The 20,811-nt window shown below is 41.7% G+C and overlaps 2 protein-coding genes across 2 annotated transcripts in view; one reads left to right on the top strand and one right to left on the bottom strand.

The window, feature by feature from the left end:
• The window catches only part of fkbp10a (FKBP prolyl isomerase 10a), a 37,672-nt gene extending 21,869 nt beyond the window's left edge, over window positions 1–15,803 (bottom strand). The window contains exon 1 of the mRNA XM_083524208.1: window positions 14,134–15,803. Coding sequence (XP_083380334.1) covers window positions 14,134–14,327 — 194 coding nt within the window. The 5' untranslated portion in view covers window positions 14,328–15,803. The remainder of the gene's footprint in view (window positions 1–14,133) is intronic.
• A 311-nt stretch (window positions 15,804–16,114) lies between these two features.
• p3h4 (prolyl 3-hydroxylase family member 4 (inactive)) overlaps window positions 16,115–20,811 on the top strand; it is a gene marked incomplete at its 5' end in the record, with an annotated part of 9,611 nt that continues 4,914 nt past the window's right edge. Inside the window, 3 exons of the mRNA XM_083524225.1 lie at window positions 16,115–16,558; window positions 17,338–17,487; window positions 17,720–17,891. Coding sequence (XP_083380351.1) covers window positions 16,115–16,558; window positions 17,338–17,487; window positions 17,720–17,891 — 766 coding nt within the window. The remainder of the gene's footprint in view (window positions 16,559–17,337; window positions 17,488–17,719; window positions 17,892–20,811) is intronic.

The raw sequence follows: 20,811 nt of genomic DNA, 5'->3' as shown, positions 1-20,811 counted from the left end.
CTGTGATAGTCTCAGAGGTCCGTTTAAAGCGCAGAGAGCATCATGAAGAACAAGGAACACACCAGGCAGGTCCGAGATACTGTTGTGGAGAAGTTTAAAGCCGGATTTGGATACAAAAAGATTTCCCAAGCTTTAAACATCCCAAGGAGCACAGTGCAAGCGATAATATTGAAATGGAAGGAGTATCAGACCACTGCAAATCTACCAAGACCTTTTGTCACTAACAAAAATGATATTTTAATGTTTAGTTTTAAATTCAGCAATCATGCATAAATTAAAAATACAATTGCCAACTTTCATACTAACAGTGCTGATGTTGATAAAAAATACTGATTTAAACGTAGTTGAAATCTAGAACACTTGATTTCTGAATTATGTCCATATCCCCTTCCTCATTATAAAGCACCCATTTATATTGATACAAACTACCTAAAATTAGGACAGTCACACAGCATTTTTCTTTTGTAAGATGGACATGACTAACTTGTGCAGCCATTAATTATTAGGTCAAATTCAATTCATGTTTATTTGTATTGCGCTTATAAAAATGAACATTGTTTCAAAGCAGCTTTACACAGATAATGTGGTGATTAAAAAATAAATGAATATGTAATTTATAAGTAAGTTTGTCCCTGATGAGCAAGCCGGTGGCGACTGTGACAAGAAAAAACTCAAAGCCTTATGTGTGTCAATAATAAATAATTGAATTAGAATGTTATGTTGAAATGGAATGTTGCAAATTTAAATGTCTATACCAGTCTGCATGTGTCTGTCCATAGGAATTCCTGTCTGTACAGGTTGGACTGATTTGTAGTAAACTCAACACTGAAACTCTTATCTGAGTAATATTTTGGGAGTGCTACATTATTAAAAAATGGAAAGGCTATATGTAATATGTAATTTTACAACATTAAAATGATTGGACCTATTGAGACACTAAAGATTAAAACATGGGCATTTTGGTTGAAACCAGTCCATACCCTGTCTCCATAGTGACTGTCCTTGCACATTAATGCACATGGGGTGCTTTACAGACACATTTGTCCAGGTATCACCCACAGACAACTAACCCAGGCCAGCTCCTTTCCTTCACATGTCCAGTGTGTGGTTCATGCTATTTCCACACAATGACAATATTTTGAGCACCTTGGTGGTCAACTCAAAACATTTGAAACTGTACCTGTTTTTTCAACAGGTGATTATAAGGTGACTGTGATTATAAGACCAAAATATATACAACATACCACAGTCATAAGAGTAGGAAACACAAAGTGGAAGATTTTAAGACCTCTGTTTTTCATGAATACCAAAGACAAGCACAGGAATAACGAACATTTGTTGAGAATTAAAACTACTGTACAGTAAAGAGACTGTAAAGAGACTATGGTTGCTCTTTCTTAAGTTAGAATGCATTTTTAATGTCTCCAAAACATGTAGTGATGATCTGGTAGAGGAACTCAATTTCCTTAAATCATCCCAAATGAAAATTTTATTTGTCACATACATATTCATACAGAGTATGACAGTGAAATGCTTTTTACGACTGTCCAACTTGTAAACATGAAAGAAATAGAATGTAAGATAAAAATAAAAATAGTAATAATATATATATATATATATATATATATATATATATATATATATATATATATATATATATATATATATATATATACAGTGGATACGGAAAGTATTCAGACCCCCTTAAATTTTTCACTCTTTGTTATATTGCAGCCATTTGCTAAAATCATTTAAGTTCATTCCTTTTCCTCATGAATGTACACACAGCTCCCCATACTGACAGAAAAACACAGAATTGTTGACATTGTTGCAGATTTATTAAAAAAGAAAAACTGAAATATCACATGGTCCTAAGTATTCAGACCCTTTGCTGTGACACTCATATATTTAACTCAGGTGCTTTCCATTTCTTCTGATCATCCTTGAGATGGTTCTACACCTTCATTTGAGTCCAGCTGTGTTTGATTATACTGATTGGACTTGATTAGGAAAGCCACACACCTGTCTAAATAAGACCTTCCCGATCACAATGCATGTCAGAGCAAATGAGAATCATGAGGTCAAAGGAACTGCCTGAAGAGCTCAGACACAGAATTGTGGCAAGGCACAGATCTGGCCAAGGTTACAAAAAGATTTCTGCTGCACTTAAGGTTCCTAAGAGCACAGTGGCCTCCATAATCCTCAAATGGAAGACGTTTGGGACAACCAGAACCCTTCCTAGAGCTGGCCGTCCGGCCAAAATGAGCTATCCGGGGAGAAGAGCCTTGGTGAGAGAGGTAAAGAAGAACACAAAGATCACTGTGGCTGAGCTCCAGAGATGCAGTCAGGAGATGGGAGAAAGTTGTAGAAAGTCAACCATCACTGCAGCCCTCCACTAGTCGGGGCTTTATGGCAGAGTGGCCCGACGGAAGCCTCTCCTCAGTGTAAAACACATGAAAGCCCGCATGGAGTTTGCTAAAAAAACACCTGAAGGACTCCAAGATGGTGAGAAATTAGATTCTCTGGTCTGATGAGACCAAAATAGAACTTTTTGGCCTTAATTCTAAGCGGTATGTGTGTAGAAAACCAGGCACTGCTCATCACCTGTCCAATACAGTCCCAACAGTGAAGCATGGTGGTGGCAGCATCATGCTGTGGGTTTTTTTTTCAGCTGCAGGGACAGGACGACTGGTTGCAATCGAGGGAAAGATGAATGCGGCCAAGTACAGGGATATCCTGGACAAAAACCTTCTCCAGAGTGCTCTGGACCTCAGACTGGGCCGAAGGTTTACCTTCCAACAAGACAATGACCCTAAGCACACAGCTAAAATAACGAAGGAGTGGCTTCACAACAACTTCGTGACTGTTCTTGAATGGCCCAGCCAGAGCCCTGACTTAAACCCAATTGAGCATCTCTGGAGAGACCTAAAAATGGCTGTCCACCAACGTTTATCATCCAACCTGACAGAACTGGAGAGGATCTGCAAGGAGGAATGGCAGAGGATCCCCAAATCCAGGTGTGAAAGACTTGTTGCATCTTTCCCAAAAACACTCCTGGCTGTATTAGATCAAAAGGGGGCTTCTACTAAATACTGAGCAAAGGGTCTGAATACTTAGGACCATGTGATATTTCAGTTTTTCTTTTTTAATAAATCTGCAACAATGTCAACAATTCTGTGTTTTTCTGTCAGTATGGGGTGCTATGTGTACATTCATGAGGAAGAAGAATGAACCTAAATGATTTTAGCAAATGGCTGCAATATAACAAAGAGTGAAAAATTTAAGGGGGTCTGAATACTTTCCGTATCCACTGTATATATATATATATATATATATAGTGGTGACTCGCTGCTGTGTCAGGCTGAACACAGACACGGGAAAGTTACATCGGGGTTAAATTGTCTTTATTTGTTGACCAGAAGTGAAGGTAAAAGGAAGGGGAATAGTGTTCTGGTGCCCGGGAATGGGGTGAGAGAAGTGGCGGTTTCTCACTGTCTCCAAGCCCGGCCAGGCTTATAAAAGGCAGCCGGGAGGACAGTGAGTTGGAGAATCTTGGGCTCCTGATTAATGGCGGCTCTTACCCCCTCTTTCTCTCACTACAGGCTGCAGACAGAAGATGCGGAAAGGAATTCCCGCCGGACCCGCACAACGCCTCGTAAGTGAGGGATGATTTATCGGCCTGTTGGCAGAAAGACCCTGACCCCTACGAGCTGATGGTGACGGCAGCAGAGTCAGCCCGCCTGGCGGGACCTGAGGCATCGGAGCATGGCGGGAACACCCCACTACTTCTCCCGCTCCAGCCACTCCTCACTCCCTTGTTGTTGAAGACTGTGGTCGGTCTGAAACCTGTCAATCAGGAAGTTGGAGATCCATTGCCACAGCGGAGTCCCAGGACATCCAACTTAGAAGTGATCCAGTGTGTCCAGTAATGAAGCTGTGATAGGGTCTCTGACCAGTCTTTCAAAGCACTTCATCACTACTGAGGTCAGGGCTACAGAGCAGTAGTTGTTAAGCCAGGCGGGCTGAGGTTTTTTTTGGACAGGAACAATGGTGGACTGTTTAAAGCATGAGTGAACAACAGACTGTTCCAGGGAGAGGTTGAATATCTCAGTGAACACCGGTGCTAGTTGGTCAGCGCAGGCTTTCAGAACTCGACCTAAGATGCAATCTGGTCCTTCTGCCATCCTAGTATTCACTCTCCTGAATGTCCTCCTCACGGCATGCTCTGAGATGGTGAACGTGTTTCCCTCTCCGGCTCTCTTAGTGTGCATGCTGTTTGTGTTGCTAGTGCCACTAGCATGGTTAGCTGCAGCCTCGAAGTGAGCATAAAAGGTGTTAAGCTCATCTGCCTGAGAAGCGTCTGCATTCTATATTCTGGAAGATGGTGTTTTGTAGTCCGTAATGATTCTTAGTCCCTGCCACAGGCTCCAAGAGTCACCATGTTGAAACTGTGACACTAGTTTTCTCCCGCAGTGCTGCTTTGCTTCCTTCACTTCTCTGCACACACTGTAGAGATGCAGCCTTGTACTCGTCCATGTTCCCGGTGGCGAGCCCCATGTTGTAGGCAGCAGAGTGGGATCTCAGAGCATCGCGGATGGTTTGATCCATCTACGGCTTCAGTTTGGGAAACGTTCTGATGGTGGTTTCTATAGCATATTATGCTCTAGTTTCCCGATGAATCCCACAACTGCTTGTGTAAACATGACGTCATCAGAGCTGCGCCTGAACATGTCCCAGTTTGCGTCATCCAAAGTGTCCTGCAGAGCAGCCATCGATTGGTCATCCAGCGTGCGACCTCCCTCTAAACTGCAGCTTTCTGTTTCAGCCTTTGTTTGTATACAGGCATGAAGAAGATGGCGGCATGGCCTGATTTCCCAAATTGTGAACGTGATTGTGCCTTGTAGCTGCTCTTGAAAGGTGTGTAGCAGTGGTCCAGTGTCCTTTCGCTCCTGGTGGGGCAGGTGATGTGCTGCTGGAAGTTTGGCAGTGCGCGCTTGAGGTTGGCACTGTTAAAGGTCCCCCACCAAAATGAGCGCAGCATCCTGATGCTGTGTCTGGTGTAGCGTTAGTGTCTCGTGTAAATTCCTCCGAGCTGAATTCCCAAAGAAGATAGAAGGGGCGACATTTGATAGTCAGTAGTTCCAGATTTGGTGTGCAGAAGTGTGAAAGAGAAACAATGCTTCCACTGTTGCACCAGTGTCACATCAGACACACTCCACCTCCCCTTGACTTCCCAGACTCTAATGTTCTGTCCATGCCGTGCACCAAGAAAAACTCGGCCGGCTGGATTCCATGGTCTAGTACCGCTGGGTTCAGCAATGTCTCTGTGAAGCAGAGAAGGTTTTAGCACTGAATGTCCCTCTGTCGTCAAGCTTGTTTTCCAGAGACTGGACGTTGGCTAACAGGATACTAGGTAAGGGAGCATGGTGAGCGCGTGCCCTCAGCCTGTTCCTGATGCCAGCTCATTTCTATAGCAGACGCCGGTACGGGTCACGTCCTTTGTTTCTCCTCTGGATCTCGCTCGGCCAGCATGGGTCTGGGTTTAAAAGTGGCGAAAACAGTAAGAGTGGCTCTGTCATATGTAATTATGGCTATCTTATATATATATATATATATATATATATATATATATGTATAAATAACAGTTTAAATAAAAAAATAAAAATAATAAACATAAACAAACAAAGTTTGAAAAAAGTCGAGTCCCCTCCTGTTTTCTACCTCTATACCCACTCCATTAATAAACATGGGTTTTCTTACCACTGCTATGCTGATGAAAGTCAACTCATTTTTCTTTCCCTTCCTAAGATACCACAGCTTCCGCTTGGATTTCGGCATGCTTGACAGACATATCTTCATGGATGAGTGCTTATCAACTAAAACTCAACCCCAGCAAAACAGAACTGCTGGTCATCCCAGGTGATTCATCTCCAGGTCAAGATCTCCGAATAACTCTTCATGACTCTCTGCTCCCCCCTTCAGCCACTGCTCGTAACCTCGGGGTAACTATGGACAATCAACTGTCCTTCTCCTCACATGTTGCTAATGTGACTCATTCTTGTCGATTTCTTCTCTACAACATCTGGAGGAATTCAACAATTTCTGTCCCCACAGGCTGCCCAGGTGCTTGTTCAGTCTCTTGGCATTTCAAGACTGGACTACTGCAACTGTCTCTCACAGACCACAGACGTAGACTAGTTTATGAAACTCACAATGAGCATGCAGAAGGCAACACAAATCTTGGGATTAACATGGATGAGACAGAAGGAATCATTGATGTAAACATGACTGAGAACAGAGGCATTCCTGAACATCATCATCTTACATTAATATGATATGAGGTTCAGTTACAACTGTGTGGTAACAGTTTGGGGCGCACAGAGGAGGCCCCGTTGAGCCGTGTAACGTAACTTCCTGTTGTTGATTTGATTGCTGGGAATTTTGTGTTTGCATCGGCATTTACATTTTTAGAGTTTCGTTTTTTTCTCTCTATTCATCACTTAAAAATCTCAAAATATCGTTTTTGATTTCCAGTATTCTCTACTTTCCGTTGGCTCCATTTCTTCTCTTTTTTCTTTTGGAAAAATGATTTATTCCCTGTTTGAGGGTTTGAAAGCAGTGAGTGGAGGACATTCCCATCAGAACTACCAACACACACTACAATAACCATATTAAGGTATGTAATTTCTCTGCTATGGCGTGCATCCAGCTCATTCAGTGTGTAAAGTGTGACATGTTTAGTCATTCTTTCTCTGTTGTCAGCGATAATTTTATCTGTGAGAAGTGTAAGCTAGTTTGCTATTTGACGGAGAAGATCCTAGCATTAGAGGAGCATCCGGAGTCTAGAGAGAATTAGTGAGTGCGAGAGCAGTCCAGGTTCCGCAGGGAAAAAGTGAGGATGCCCTAGGTGCAGTTAGCATTCCGCCGACTCCGGCATTATAGCCCTTGCAGCATGGTGAGTGGGTGACGACTCGATTCACGTGTCCAACAGGTTTGCTTTTCTCAATGAAGCACCCGCTGAAAAACCTGAAATAGCTCTGGTTTAGGAGACTCTATTCTGAGGCACGTGAAATTATCTAGACCTTTAGGGGCACCAGCAGCACAGGTCAGGTGTATACCGGGAGCCAGGGTGCCAGACATAGCAGGTCAGCTTAAGGTTTTAGGGAATCACAGGTTCTCTAAGATAGTTTTTCACGTAGGAGCCAATAATATACGCCTTCGACAGTCAGAGGTTACTAAGAGTAATATTATAACTTTCTTTCGGCTTCTCCCGTTAGGGGTCGCCACAGCGGATCCTCCGCACGTTTAATTTGGCACATGTTTTACGCTGGATGCCCTTCCTAACGCAACCCTCCCCAATTTATCCGGGCTTGGGACCGGCACTGAGTGTGGCTGGGGATGGTTCCCTGACCGGGGATCGAACCCGGGTCGCAGCGGTGAGAGCGCTGCATCTTAACCACTAGACCACAAGGGGACTAAGAGTAATATTATAGAGGTGTGTAAATTAGCAAAGGCAATGTCTGATGCAGTAACATGTTCTGGCCCCGTCCCAATGCGGCGTGACGATGTAGCCTGCAGCAGGTTATGGTCGCTGAACTGCTGGATGTCCGTGTGGTGCTCCAAAAAACAATGTGGGCTTCACAGATAATTGGAGCAATTTTGAGGGCAAGGCTGGCCTGTTAGGGCGGGACGGTATCCACAGAGTCATCACTCAGGATCCACCTATTGAGACTGTGTCTGTCCCCCGAGCGAAACCAAAATGTAGAAATTCTCAGAAAGTCTGTTTAAGTAACCTGATTAACATTAAATTAAATAGGACTTAATGCACATCAGCACCTCTGATCTAAAGATAGGATTGTTGAATATCAGATCTCTCACCTCAAAAGCGCTGACTATAAACCTAATTATTACCGACCAGTAGTTTAATATGATGTGTTGAACAGAAATGTGAATTAAACCGAATGAATATGTAGCATTAAATGAAGCGAGTCCTCCTGGGTATAGTTACATACAGGATCTGATTGAGACATCGGTGTGCTGACGTCAGTTCCTGTTTCCTGTTGTTGAACTGTTCACCGGGAATTTTGTTTGTATCAGCATTTTACATTTTTTACAGTTCGTTTTTTCTCACTTTCATCGCTTTAAAATATCAAAATATCGTGTTGATCTCCTGCATCCTTCACTTTCCGTTGGCTCTGTCTCGACTATTTTTGCTTTCGGAAGAGCGCTTTTTTCCCTGTTTGAGGGTTTGAAAGCAGTGAGTGGGGGACATTCACCAGAACTACGAACACACACTACAGTAAACACATTAAGGGTACGTAATTTCTCTGCTATGGCGAACATCCAGTTCACTCAGTGTGTGAAGTGTGACATGTTTAGTAAGTCTTTCTCCGTTGTTAGCGATAATTTTATCTGTGAGAAGTGCAAGCTAGTTTGCTCTTTGACGGAGAAGATCTTAGCATTAGAGAAGCACATCCAGAGTCTAGAGAGAAGTAGTGAGTGTGAGAGCAGTCCAGGTTCTGCAGGGGAAAGTCTGGATGCCCTAGGTGAAGGTAATATTCCCCCGACTCCGGCATTAGAGCCCTCGCAGCGGGGCCAATGGGTGACGACTCGGCGGCATACTCTCAAAGCTAAAGCTAACGCTAAGGCTCGCCCACGGGAGCATCATTCCTCTCCGCTTCGCGTGTCCAACAGGTTTGCTCTCCTCAGTGAAGCACCCGATGAGAAGCCTGAAAGAGCTCTGGTTTTAGGAGACTCCATTCTGAGGCACGTGAAATTAGCTAGACCTTTAGGGGCACCAGCAGCACAGGTTATGTGTATACTGGGAGCCAGGGCGCCGGACATAGCAGGTCAGCTTAGATTCTTAGGAAAGCACAGGTTCTCTAAGATAGTTTTTTACACAGGAGCTAATGATATACGCCTTCGACAGTCAGAGGTTACTAAGAGTAATATTATAGAGGTGTGTAAATTAGCGAAGGCAATGTCCGATGCTGTAATATGCTCTGGCCCCATCCCAATGCGACGTGGCGATGTAGCCTACAGCAGGTTATGGTCGCTGAACTGCTGGATGTCCGAGTGGTGCTCCAAAAATAATGTGGGCTTTATTAATAATTGGAGCATTTTTGAGGGCAAGGCTGGCCTGTTAGGGCGGGACGGTATCCATCCCACCTGGGAAGGTGCTGCTCTCATTTCTTGTAGTATAGGTAATAGTCTCAGAACAGCACTAGTTAACAAGTGACTGTCTAGAGCCAAGGCCAGGGAGCAGACAGACAGGCTAAACCGACCGTCTGCTGGCTGCACAGAGTCGTCACTCAGGATCCACCATATTGAGACTGTGTCTGTCCCCCGGGCAAAACCAAAATTTAGGAATTATCAGTAAGTCTGTTTTAGTAACCTGATTAACATTAAATTAAATAGGACTGAACGCACAGCCAGCACCTCTGATCTAAAAATAAGATTGTTGAATATTAGATCTCTCACGCCAAAAGCGCTGACTATAAACGAAATTATTACTGACCAGGAGTTTAATATAATGTGTTTGACAGAAACATGGATTAAATCGAATGAATATGTAGCATTAAATGTGGCGAGTCCTCCTGGGTATAGTTACATACACCAACCCCGTCTAAATGGCAGAGGAGGTGGAGTAGCAGCTATTTATAATAATAATCTAAACGTCACACAAAAGACTAAACAAAAATGTAAAACATTTGAAGTTCTTTACACCAACATAAAATATTCAGTGTCCGAAAGCAGGTCAAGCCAGTTAATTCCACTAATTATTATTTATAGACCCCCAGGGGCCTGACTTTTCTCATAGAATTTGCAGATTTCATTACAAATTTAGCGACTTCTTTAGACAAAGCATTAATTGTTGGTGACTTTAATATTCATTTTGATAATCAGGAAGCCTCCTTAAGAGCAGCAGTTGTGTCCATTGTAGAGTCAGTTGGAATTAATCAGAATGTTATAGGACCCACTCATAGTGGTGACACACTCTCGATTTGTTGTTAACATTTGGATTAAAAATAAAAAACTCAGTCATAATTCCACAGTCTGAAGCTATTTCAGACCATTATCTAATCTCGTTTAAAATCTGCCTCAGTCATTGCATTTCTACCTCACCACGTTACCGTGTTAAGCGTACTTTCACGTCAGCTACAGCAGCGCGTATTATCAATAATCTTTTAGAAATTACGATATTAGATAGATCTCCGTCAAACCCCGCAGAGCTCGACTGGGCCACTGAACATCTAGAAACAACGTTACGTTACACTCTAGATGATGTAGCTCCACTTAAGACCAAAATGATCAGGGAGAAAAAATTAGCACAGTGGTATAATGATCATACGCGCACCTTAAAACAGACCACTCGAAAATTAGAACGTAAATGGCGTCAAACTAAATTAACAGTATTTCAAATAGCAATGAAGGAGAGCCTCTTAAATTATAGAAAATCTCTTAGTGCTGCTGATTAGCATATTTCTCCACCCTCATAGAAAATAACAAGCAGAATCCTAGATTTTTATTCAGCACGGTAGCAAAATTAACAGGGAATAAAAGCACTGCGCTAACATGCACACCATCATTAGGTAGTAATGATTTCATGAACTTTTTTAATAATAAAATTGAAAACATCAGGCAAGAAATTCAGACGGTTAATATAAATCCAAATTATTTTTCAAGTAACCCTGTAGACAGCAGTGTAATTATAACAGACAATCAAGTACAAAACTTATCTCCTATTCATGAGAATGACTTAATTTCATTAATTTCCTCATGAAAATCATCAACCTGCATCTCGATCCCTTGCCTACAAGTTTCTTTAAACAGATCATTCCAGAGGGAATTGAACCTGTTTTAAAAATAATAAACTCTTCCATTAGCACTGGTTATGTACCAAAATCCTTCAAACTGGCAGTTATCCACCCCCTTATTAAGAAACCTGACCTTCACCCTGTCAGCTGTCCAACTACAGTCCAATATGAAATCTCCCCTTTATATCCAAAATTTTAGAAAAGGTTGTAGCACAGCAGTTCTGCTCACATCTACTTATGTCAAATCAGTCAGGATTTCGGCCTCATCATAGCACAGAGACGGCGCTAGTTAAGGTGGTAAATGACCTGTTATTGGCCTCTGATCAGGATTTTGTCTCCTTACTTGTTTTGCTCGACCTTAGTGCAGCTTTTGACACCATTGATCACACTATACTGCTTGCTAGACTTGAGAACGTTGTTGGAATAAAGGGAACAGCTCTCTCTTGGCTTAGGTCTTATTTGACTGATCGCTATCAGTTTGTTGATGTAAATGGTGAGTTCTCCACACTCTATGAGGTAAAGTTTGGTGTTCCTCAAGGATCTGTCTTAGGCCCACTGTTTTTCTCTTTATATATGCTGCCTCTTGGTGAAATCATTCATAAACATGGGATTCGCTTCCATTGCTATGCTGATGACACACAGCTGTATATTTCAGCAAAGCCAGATGAGAGAGATCAGCTTAACAATGTTGAGAAGTGTGTAAAGGACATTAGACAGTGGATGCTTAATAACTTTCTTCTGCTCAACTCAGATAAGACGGAAGTACTTTTACTAGGACCACATGCAGCTAGAAGTAAACTTTCCGATTACGTAGCATCTCTGGATGGTGTTTATATTTCAGCGTGTACAGCAGTTAAAGACCTTGGTGTGATTATTGACTCGAGTCTTTCCATTGAGTCTCACGTGAATAATATTACCAGGATCGCCTTCTTTCACCTTAGAAATATGATGTCGTTACAGGATGCAGAAAAACTAGTTCATGCTTTTGTTACTTCTAGATTAGACTACTGTAACGCTTTACTGTCTGGGTGTTGGAGTAAGTGCAGAAATAAGCTTCAGTTAGTTCAGAATGCAGCAGCAAGAGTCCTCACTAGATCTAGGAAATATGACCACATCACCCCTGTTTTAATCAGTCTACACTGGCTCCCAATCAAATCTCGCATTGATTATAAAATATTACTACTGATGTATAAAGCACTTAATGGTCTCGCACTACAGTATCTGAGTGAACTTCTGTACCTGTATGATCCTCCACGCCTACTTAGATCAAAAGGTGCTGGCTATCTGTTGGTTCCTCAAATAATGAAGACTCCAGCAGGGGGCAGATCTTTCTCTTATAAAGCCCCACAGTTATGGAACAGCCTTCCAACCAGTGTTCGGGACTCAGACACAGTCTCAGTGTTCAAGTCGAGGTTGAAAACTTATTTATTTAGTCAAGCCTTTTATCAGTAGATTTTTCTTAGGTAAACGAGCAGATCTGGATGGAGCATGGATATAGAGTGTTTGGTGAACTGGTATATTTGTATGCTGTCATCCCCTCACATTCACACGTTCACTCGGGTTTGTTGACCGTGGTGTGGTAGGTCGTCTCTTATCCCAGAGATCCCTCATGTCTGTGTTACCTTCTGGTTCTCCCTTTTAGTTATGCTGCCATAGCGAGTCTTGCCGGAGTCCAAACTGCACAGTGACATTAACTTTCATACACCAATAGGGACACTTAATAATCCATATCCTTCTCTTCCTATCTGTCAGGCTGTTGATGCGGAAGCCGATATAGTCTGATCATTGTCCTTTTATTTCAAACCGTAGAACACAAAACACTCACAAGCCGTTGAAAACAACAAACAAAGACATCGCTTGAAACGCGTTGTCCACTATGAGCGCGAATGTCCCAAGCATAATCCATAAAGCCTTCGGCAATGAGTAATCCAATTCGGAAGTGGAGTTCGGATATACAGCCAGCGGTGCATGCCGGCGGTCGAGCAGCCCCGCGATTGTCCAGCTTGACAATATAACGACCGACAGCCTGTGACTCAAGAACGTGAGTTTAAGTAGTCTGTTCTTTAATGAGCCACAACTGTCGGTAATCTTGGAAAGCAGCATGACTGCTATCGAGGGGGGCGTGGCAGGGTGAATCCCTGACAGCTACAGAGGGGGGCGTGGCGGGGTGAATCCCTGACAGCTACAGAGGGGTCCTGGCAGGGTGAATCCCTGACAGCTACAGAGGGGGCCTGGCAGGGTGAATCCCTGACACTATCACCCCTCTTCTCTCTCTCTCTCTCTCTCTCTCTCTCTCTCTCTCTCTCCCCCTCTCAGTCGTGTTAAACATGCTTCTGAGGTTCCAGTGATCACTGTTCCTGCTCCTCTTCCCTCTTCGGATCTTCCCACTTCGTCCTGGTCTGCCTCTGGATGTTGTTCTCTTTGATTGGAGGCGACTCTGTGCAGCTGGTGATGTTTCTCATCCATGCCCTGGAGATCCATGAAATTACGGACTAAGAACAGGAGCTTTGAGGATGGATTTGGACTGTAGTTAATGTCAACAGTCTGCTACACTGACTCAGGACTACAGTTTGCTCTGATCTCCATCACTGCACCGCAACATCGTTTATCTGTAATAAATGGACATTTGGTGGCACCCAGATGAGGATGAGGTTCCCTCGAGTCTGGTTCCTCTCAAGGTTTCTTCCTTCTGCATCTCAGGGAGTTTGTCCTCCACCACAGTCTCCACCGACTTGTTCATCAGGGACAAACTTACACTTATAAAGAACATCTTCATTTTATCACCACAGTATCTGTGTAAAGCTGCTCTGAGACAATGTTCATTGTTAAAAGTTCAATACAAATAAACATGAATTGAATTACCAGCGTCACACCAAAACAGGTAGTAATAATGAACACTTTTTACTTAAGTAAATGTCAGAGCTTAAACTTTTTTACTTGAGTGAAAACGTACCGTCAGAAATTCAATTTTTACCAAAGTATTTTAAAACACGAATATATTTACTTCTACTGAGTGAGGGATGTGTGTATTAGAGGTTAAATAGTTTCAAAATTTCAAGAGTTACTGTATATTTATATTAAGTTTGTAATCTTGTGTACCAGTGTAGATTTATTCATTGCTAGAGACTCAAAGCACTTTTGTACGTCACTCTGGATAAGGGCTTCTGATAAATGCCGCAAATGTAAATGTAAATAAGATACACTGGAACAGGATCATTTAACATACATTTAATTGTTAGAATAAAAAAAAAAGCAGTATGATATTAACATTAATATGTACTTCTGTGATTTAACTTTATTAATAATCTCCACACACCTGGAGTCGAAGATCCTCCCGTCCGGAAACGACCCGGTGTAATGGTACCGAACATAATCCCCAGGCTGAACCTCTCTGCCGCAGCGGCTCGGTAACGAGTAGCGATCAATAAGCAGCTCCGCACTGGGACCGGGGTTAGGCATCGCGCATGCGCAGTACGCACACAGTACACACAGCGCCACATTTACATCCATCTCTCTCGCGCTCCCTCGTTTAAACACACACACACAAACACACACACACACACACCTAAACAATGCAGACAGCGTCACTGACTTTTTCTGTTTGTAGAAGTGTTTCAGGGCATTCTCCCTGAAGAGAGAGAGAGAGAGAGAGAGAGAGAGAGAGAGAGAGAGAGAGAGAGAGAGAGAGAGATCGGGTGTGTCTCCAATCTGCAGTAAAAGAGATTCGGTAGTTCAGAAACAGAACATCTGCACACGCACTCGACTAAAATGAACTAAGGAGAACGGATAATAACAGCTGTAACACGGGCACAGCTGGAAACCTCCCCCAGGTCCTAAAACACACACACGCAGTTTATGCAGGACAGAGCGGAGGAGAATACACTTCACTGTAATGGATTGTAAGTGACCGACTTCCAGCTCAACTTCGGGGTTTCAACACAAATGCCTCTAAGTCCATAAAAAATGGACTGAAGTTTCTTAAAAAATCCTCCACACCAGGGTTCAAGGACTATTTTATCGTGATCGAATAACTGATTTCTTAAATTGATTTAATATTTTTCCAAATATTTGGAGAGTACAGTAAAACTTTTCTTACGGCTTCTCCCATTAGGGGGCGCCACAGCGGATCATCCACACGTTTGATTTGGCACATGTTTTTACGCTGGATGCCCTTCCTAACGCAACCCTCCCTATTTATCCGGGCTTGGGGCTGGCACTAAGAGCGGCTGGGGTTGGTTCCCTGACCTGGGATCGAACCCGGGCCATAGCGGTGAGAGCGCTGCATCCTAACCACTAGACCACCAGGGGACCTAGAGTGCAGTAAAAAGTAAAAAAATATATATGTTTTAAAAGAGACTGAAATGTTACAGTTATGTGCATGTAGATTCCTCATATCTCTAATTTCAGTTTCTATTGTTCATGAGCTCCATCATCATGTTTGATTGTTGTGTGCACATGCAGACTTGTTTTACTTTAAACACAAGACGTTTTGAATGCCAGAGATGAAAATGTGAATTTGTAGTTACTATTTGTCATTTTAATGTTTTTAAAGTTGGGGTTTAAATAATAAAAAAGTTTCTTTTAAACACATTCAGGTTCCAAATCATTTGTATTTTCCATAAAAAGTGTGTGAAAATGAAGTTTTGTAATATTTGTAAAGATTGTATTAGAGCCATGAATGAATAGAACATCTGTGTGTGTTCCAGGAGGCTAATCATGTTTATTTAGGTTATAAATAATTTCCACTGCTCTATGATTGACACTTTGTGAACTAAAGACCTAGTCTGGTGCTGTTGGAACCCAGCACTTGATTGACCATATGATTATGAGAACCAGGTCAGATGCAGCAGCAGTGATGTTCCTTTCACTTTTTTACCCTGGTGTTCATTGTGTAGGTGATCATTTAGACACTAAACTTAGTATTTGGTTTTATTTGAAGTGAGAATTAATTGTCTTTAAACTGATCAGTGTTTTGGTTCCTGGACTGCTGGGGATTTGCTGGACATTGCTGTAGCTGCTTCACTATTACCTCGCATATTTGAGCCCTGGACACATTAGCGCGTGAGCACGGTGCTGATTTTGTCTCCATCTGCTCTACATATCATGATATGCGGGCTTTAGGACCCAGACAGAGTTGTACCCGTGCACCTCAAAACTTTTAAAATTCCTTTTTCCAACTTTTTCCACTCCCACAGACGCGCGCGCGCGCAAAAGCTACGTGCGTGTAGACATGTCGACGCTCTCGCGCTGTGGATAAAGACGCGCACGAGCCATTTGAACGGTGAGAAGGCGTGAATATGGCTGCTGTGCTCGTGTTTCTGTGCGCGGTTGTGCTCGTGCCTGCAGTTCGATGTCAGTATGAGCAGTACAGTGCAGAGAATTTTCCGCACGCGGATCTGATGCCGCTGGACTCGGCGTATGGGTTTGCACTGGAGCGTTACGGCGCGCGAGACTGGGGAGAGAGCGTGCGCTATTTAGAACTGAGTCTGCGCCTCCACCGACTACTGAAGGAGAGTGAAGCGCAGTGCAGTCGCGCGTGCACCGGGGACAACCTGCACGATAACGACACGGGAACGAGCACGAGCCTGGGAGTGATCAAACACATGCTCACGCGCGCAGCGTGCCTGAGAAAGTGTAAAGCGGACATGCCTGTGTTTTCTAAAAAATACCCGAAACCAGAAACTCTGGAGGCCTTTAGCACGAGGACACCGTACCGTTATTTACAATTCGCTTATTATCAGGTAACACACACACCACAACTGCAGAAACCCAGCCGGATATGACGTTGAATAGAGCGGAAGTATGGTGTATTATTAAAGAGAAAATCTGAACGTTTATAAATAGAAAGAGTTTGGAGCGCGTGTTTCAGTTAGAAAACTCTACGATACATTTGATCTACAAACAAATTTACTTGTGTGTGCGCACGCGCACTGCGGTGTTCTATCCCAAATCGCGCACGACGTGTAGATGAAAAGTATCGTGTCAATCCCCGCAGTGTGCCCCCTGTAGGCCTGGAGTGAGGGGTGTGTTTTAATGCCACGTCCACATGTACACCTCCACACACACACACACACACACACCGCTCCATGTTCAAAAGTGTAACCTCAGTGTGATGTTGAATCATTCATTCTTGAACACAAAGCTTTAATTCAGAGGAAAAAGTGTAATCACTGCCCAAGGATAATAATATCAAATTTTAAGTTTTATTAGAAATTGTATTTGTCCTGTACCAGAACGATTTGCAAAAAATTCTATAATTTGTATAATGTAGTAATTTAAGTTGTATATAATTATTGCTTTTTGACATCACATTTTATCTGGTTTAATTATATGTATTAATAAATGATTAGTATTTTGCATAATAGTTGTGTAAAGATTAAATGTTTTGTAAAAGCTTTATCTGAATTTTTGGATTTCTCATCAGTGCTGTAACATATAATTAATTTTCTCCATCAATAGAGTTTATAATTTTATATATTTAAAATGAACTCAACGTCTTGATTCTTTTGTATGTGTGTAGATGAATAATCTGGAGAAAGCTGTATCAGCAGCACACACTTATCTTCAGCGTAACCCGAGGGACCCACTTATCTCCAAAAACATAAATTTTTATAAAAGTCTGTTTGATATTGAAGAGTACTTATTGGACCAGGAGGAAAAAAAACATGAGGTAATATGCACACTTAATACACAACTACTCACAACTACTTGTTTCTTAGACTATTACAGCAAGAGGCACAGTATTCCTCTGCCTGATGCCTGTACAAGGTTATGGTCTCGATGGCCATTCTGTGTGCATCGAGTCTGTACTTTATCAGGTTTTTGTGATTTTGTTAAGTCATATGTGATCTACTAATCTGTCTGTCTCTTTTCTTGTCTGTTTTTCATTGTCTTTCTGTCAGACACTCTTTCTGAAAGCAGTGCTGTTGTATAACGCGGGGGACTTCAGCAGGTCGGTGACGATGATGGAGGAAGTGTGTGTGGAGTATTTACGTGTGTATGATGAGTGTCTTTCAGCATGTGAGGGATCATATGAGGTACAAGAGGTCAAAGACTTTTACCACACGCTTGCAGGTTTGTGACAGACGTGTGTGTGTGTGTGTGTGTGTTTTATTCATATATGTATATATATAAATGATATACAGGTGCATCTCAATAAATTAGACTAACTTTAAAAAGTTGATTTATTTTAGTAATTTCATGTTTTTTTATAATTTTATATATTGTGTTTATTTCTTTTAATTTTGATGATTTTTGGCTCACAGCTGCTGATGAAAACCCAAAATTCAGTATCAGAAAATGAGAATATTGTGAAAAAGTTGAATATTGGAGACTCGTGACGTCTCACTAATCAATAAATCCAAACACCTGCTCAGGTTTCCTGAGTCTTTAAATGTCGTCTCAGTCTGGTTCAGGCTCCACAATCATGGGGGAAAACTGCTGACTGCTGATCACTGACACCCTGCACATGGATGAGACACAAAAGGTCACAGTGGCTCTGGATAAGGGCTAAATGCTGCGAATGTAAATGTCATCGCTAAAGAAGCTGGATCCAAGCACTTTAATGAAAAGTTGAATGGAAAGAATTTGTGGAGATTCACAAAGAGTGGACTGCAGCTAGAGTCAGTGCTTCAAGAGCCTCCACACACAGACATCTCGTCTCCATGGGCTACAACTGACTCATTTAACACAAATGTGTTGGTGCGCTTGACTGGCCAGCAAACTCCTGAATTTGTTCAATTTAATGTCAAATTCTTTGAGATAGTGAATTGTTTTTTTTTTTGTTAAATGTGAGCCAAAATCATCAAAATTAAAAGAAAGAAACCCTTGAAATATATCAGTCTGTGTGTGATGAATCTATATAATAGACAAGTTTCAGTTTTTGATTTGAATTACTAAAATAAATCAACTTTTAATTGATATTCTAATTTATTGAGATGCACCTGTGTGTGTATGTATTGGGATGGAGGAGGGTCTTTAAAGTCCCCAGCTGAAAAATAACGCAAATGTTTGTAACGTATTTAACACACAAATAAGTCAAAACAATACATCTTTCTACAAGATTATGTTTTAACAGTGGGCCGGTTAATTCACAACTCTGCTCCAATCCACCTCTTAATCCTGTCATTATGACGTCACAGCGATAGAAACCATAATTATTGTAGAGAAGTGCAGTAGAACATAGAGCTGCATCACAGACTGGAATCTCATACAGTGAGAATGAATTAATCACTAAAGCAAGAAGCCCAATGAACACAATTCAACACATCTCCTTTCACTGTGTTTTCGTGCAAATTCTATGGGCGAAAAAACAAAAGTATAAACGGTTCAAGTAAAAGCTTAACAACTGTATAGCCAATCTTTCCTCACGATGTCCAGCTTTTATATTTTTGAGTTTGTACAGTTTGCTGCAGTTTGTGAGATCCGACTAGAGCGCTTTCTGACCATCTAATCAAATGATGTGAGAATGGCAATGTTTTGGATGCGTTCTTAGATGGCCTTGGTGACTCCAGCTCACAGTCTGTTTGGTTAAAGCAACATGGATTTGAATCTATATGTTGCCAGTTTATTAGGTCATCCTCTGTTATCAGAGCTGGTGGTGCAGACTAGTTCCAAGTCAAGCCAAGAAGCTTTTATTGTCATTTCAACCATATATATCTGACGCAGTACACAGTGAAATGAAACAACGTTTCTCCAGAACCCTGATGCTACATAAAACAACATAAAGCTACATAACAGAAAATACAGATTTAAGGACTGTAAGTGTCTTCGCCACATAAAGTGCATTGTGTAAAACCTGGTGAAAACAGAGCAAAGACAACACAAGAGGGTGTAGGATAAATACACAAAACAAAATAGCTCCACCAGTAAACCTGCAGTATATTACACAGTGTGGTGTGTAAAAGTGAACTGATTACAGGAGTGAACATGTAATTGAACAAACTGTTCTGTGTATTGAGGAGCCTGGTGGCTTGAGGGAAGAAACTGTTGCACAGTCTGGATGTGAGGACAGAATGTTTCAGAACCGCTTTCCTGATGGCAGGAGGGTGACGGGTGTGTGTGTGAGGGGTGTGTGGGGTTGTCCACAATGCTGTTGGCTTTGTGGATGCAGCATGTGGTGTAAATGTCCGAGATAGAGGGGAGAGAGAGTCAGATGATCTTCTCAGCTGTCCCCACTATCCTTCGTAGGGTCATGCGATCTGAGACGGTTCAGTTCCCAAACCACACTGTTAAAAAATTTTCCCGTTAAAAAACAGTAAAGAACTGGCAGCACGGTTGCCAGCAACTTACTGAAAAATTAAGTGTCTTATTGTTGGTGAAATTTACAGTTGGCTACTGTTTTTGCAAATACAACATAACACTGTTTATACATTAAAGTATATTTCTGAAAATATAATTAGCAGTTTTTTTTAAACCTTGTGATTTAAGAAATTCTCCCAGTTTAACTACAAAACACCACGTTACTACCATGTATAAATGTACTCTTTAACAGAAGTAAATCAGCTTGAAAGAGTTGTTTCAAAACATTTCTTTTTTTTTTTTTGTTAAACTGTCTTATTACAAAACCTAAATAACATTAAAGAAAATAACACAGATTCTTATTTACAGAACATTTGTATAAAATAAAAACAATGTCAACTAAAAGCCCAAAGCTTATTACATGCATGGAAATACATCTAAATGTAAAAAGAATTTACTCTGAAAAGAAAGACAAAGTGAATGACAGAAAACATTCACGTATATACAGTATTTTTGAGTGAATATGCATGTATGTGATGTGTGTGTGTGCATGCGATGTTTGTGTGTGGTATGTGGTGTGTATTACTTATATAAAGTCCCACTTAAAATCTATGAATTTTTAAAGTAGACTGGAGACACGTCCGCTTTGATATGACTCCTACAGCCTTGTGCTCTTTTCCGGATTTATCCCAATTAACCACCTGAAAAACAAATGTGTGTTTAGAACTAGAGAGGAGGGGAAATGATTACTCAC

Source organism: Silurus aristotelis, assembly GCF_946808225.1.
Source record: "Silurus aristotelis genome assembly, chromosome: 21".
Classification (NCBI taxonomy): Eukaryota; Metazoa; Chordata; class Actinopteri; order Siluriformes; family Siluridae; genus Silurus; species Silurus aristotelis.
This window is presented reverse-complemented; position numbering and strand designations above follow the sequence as displayed.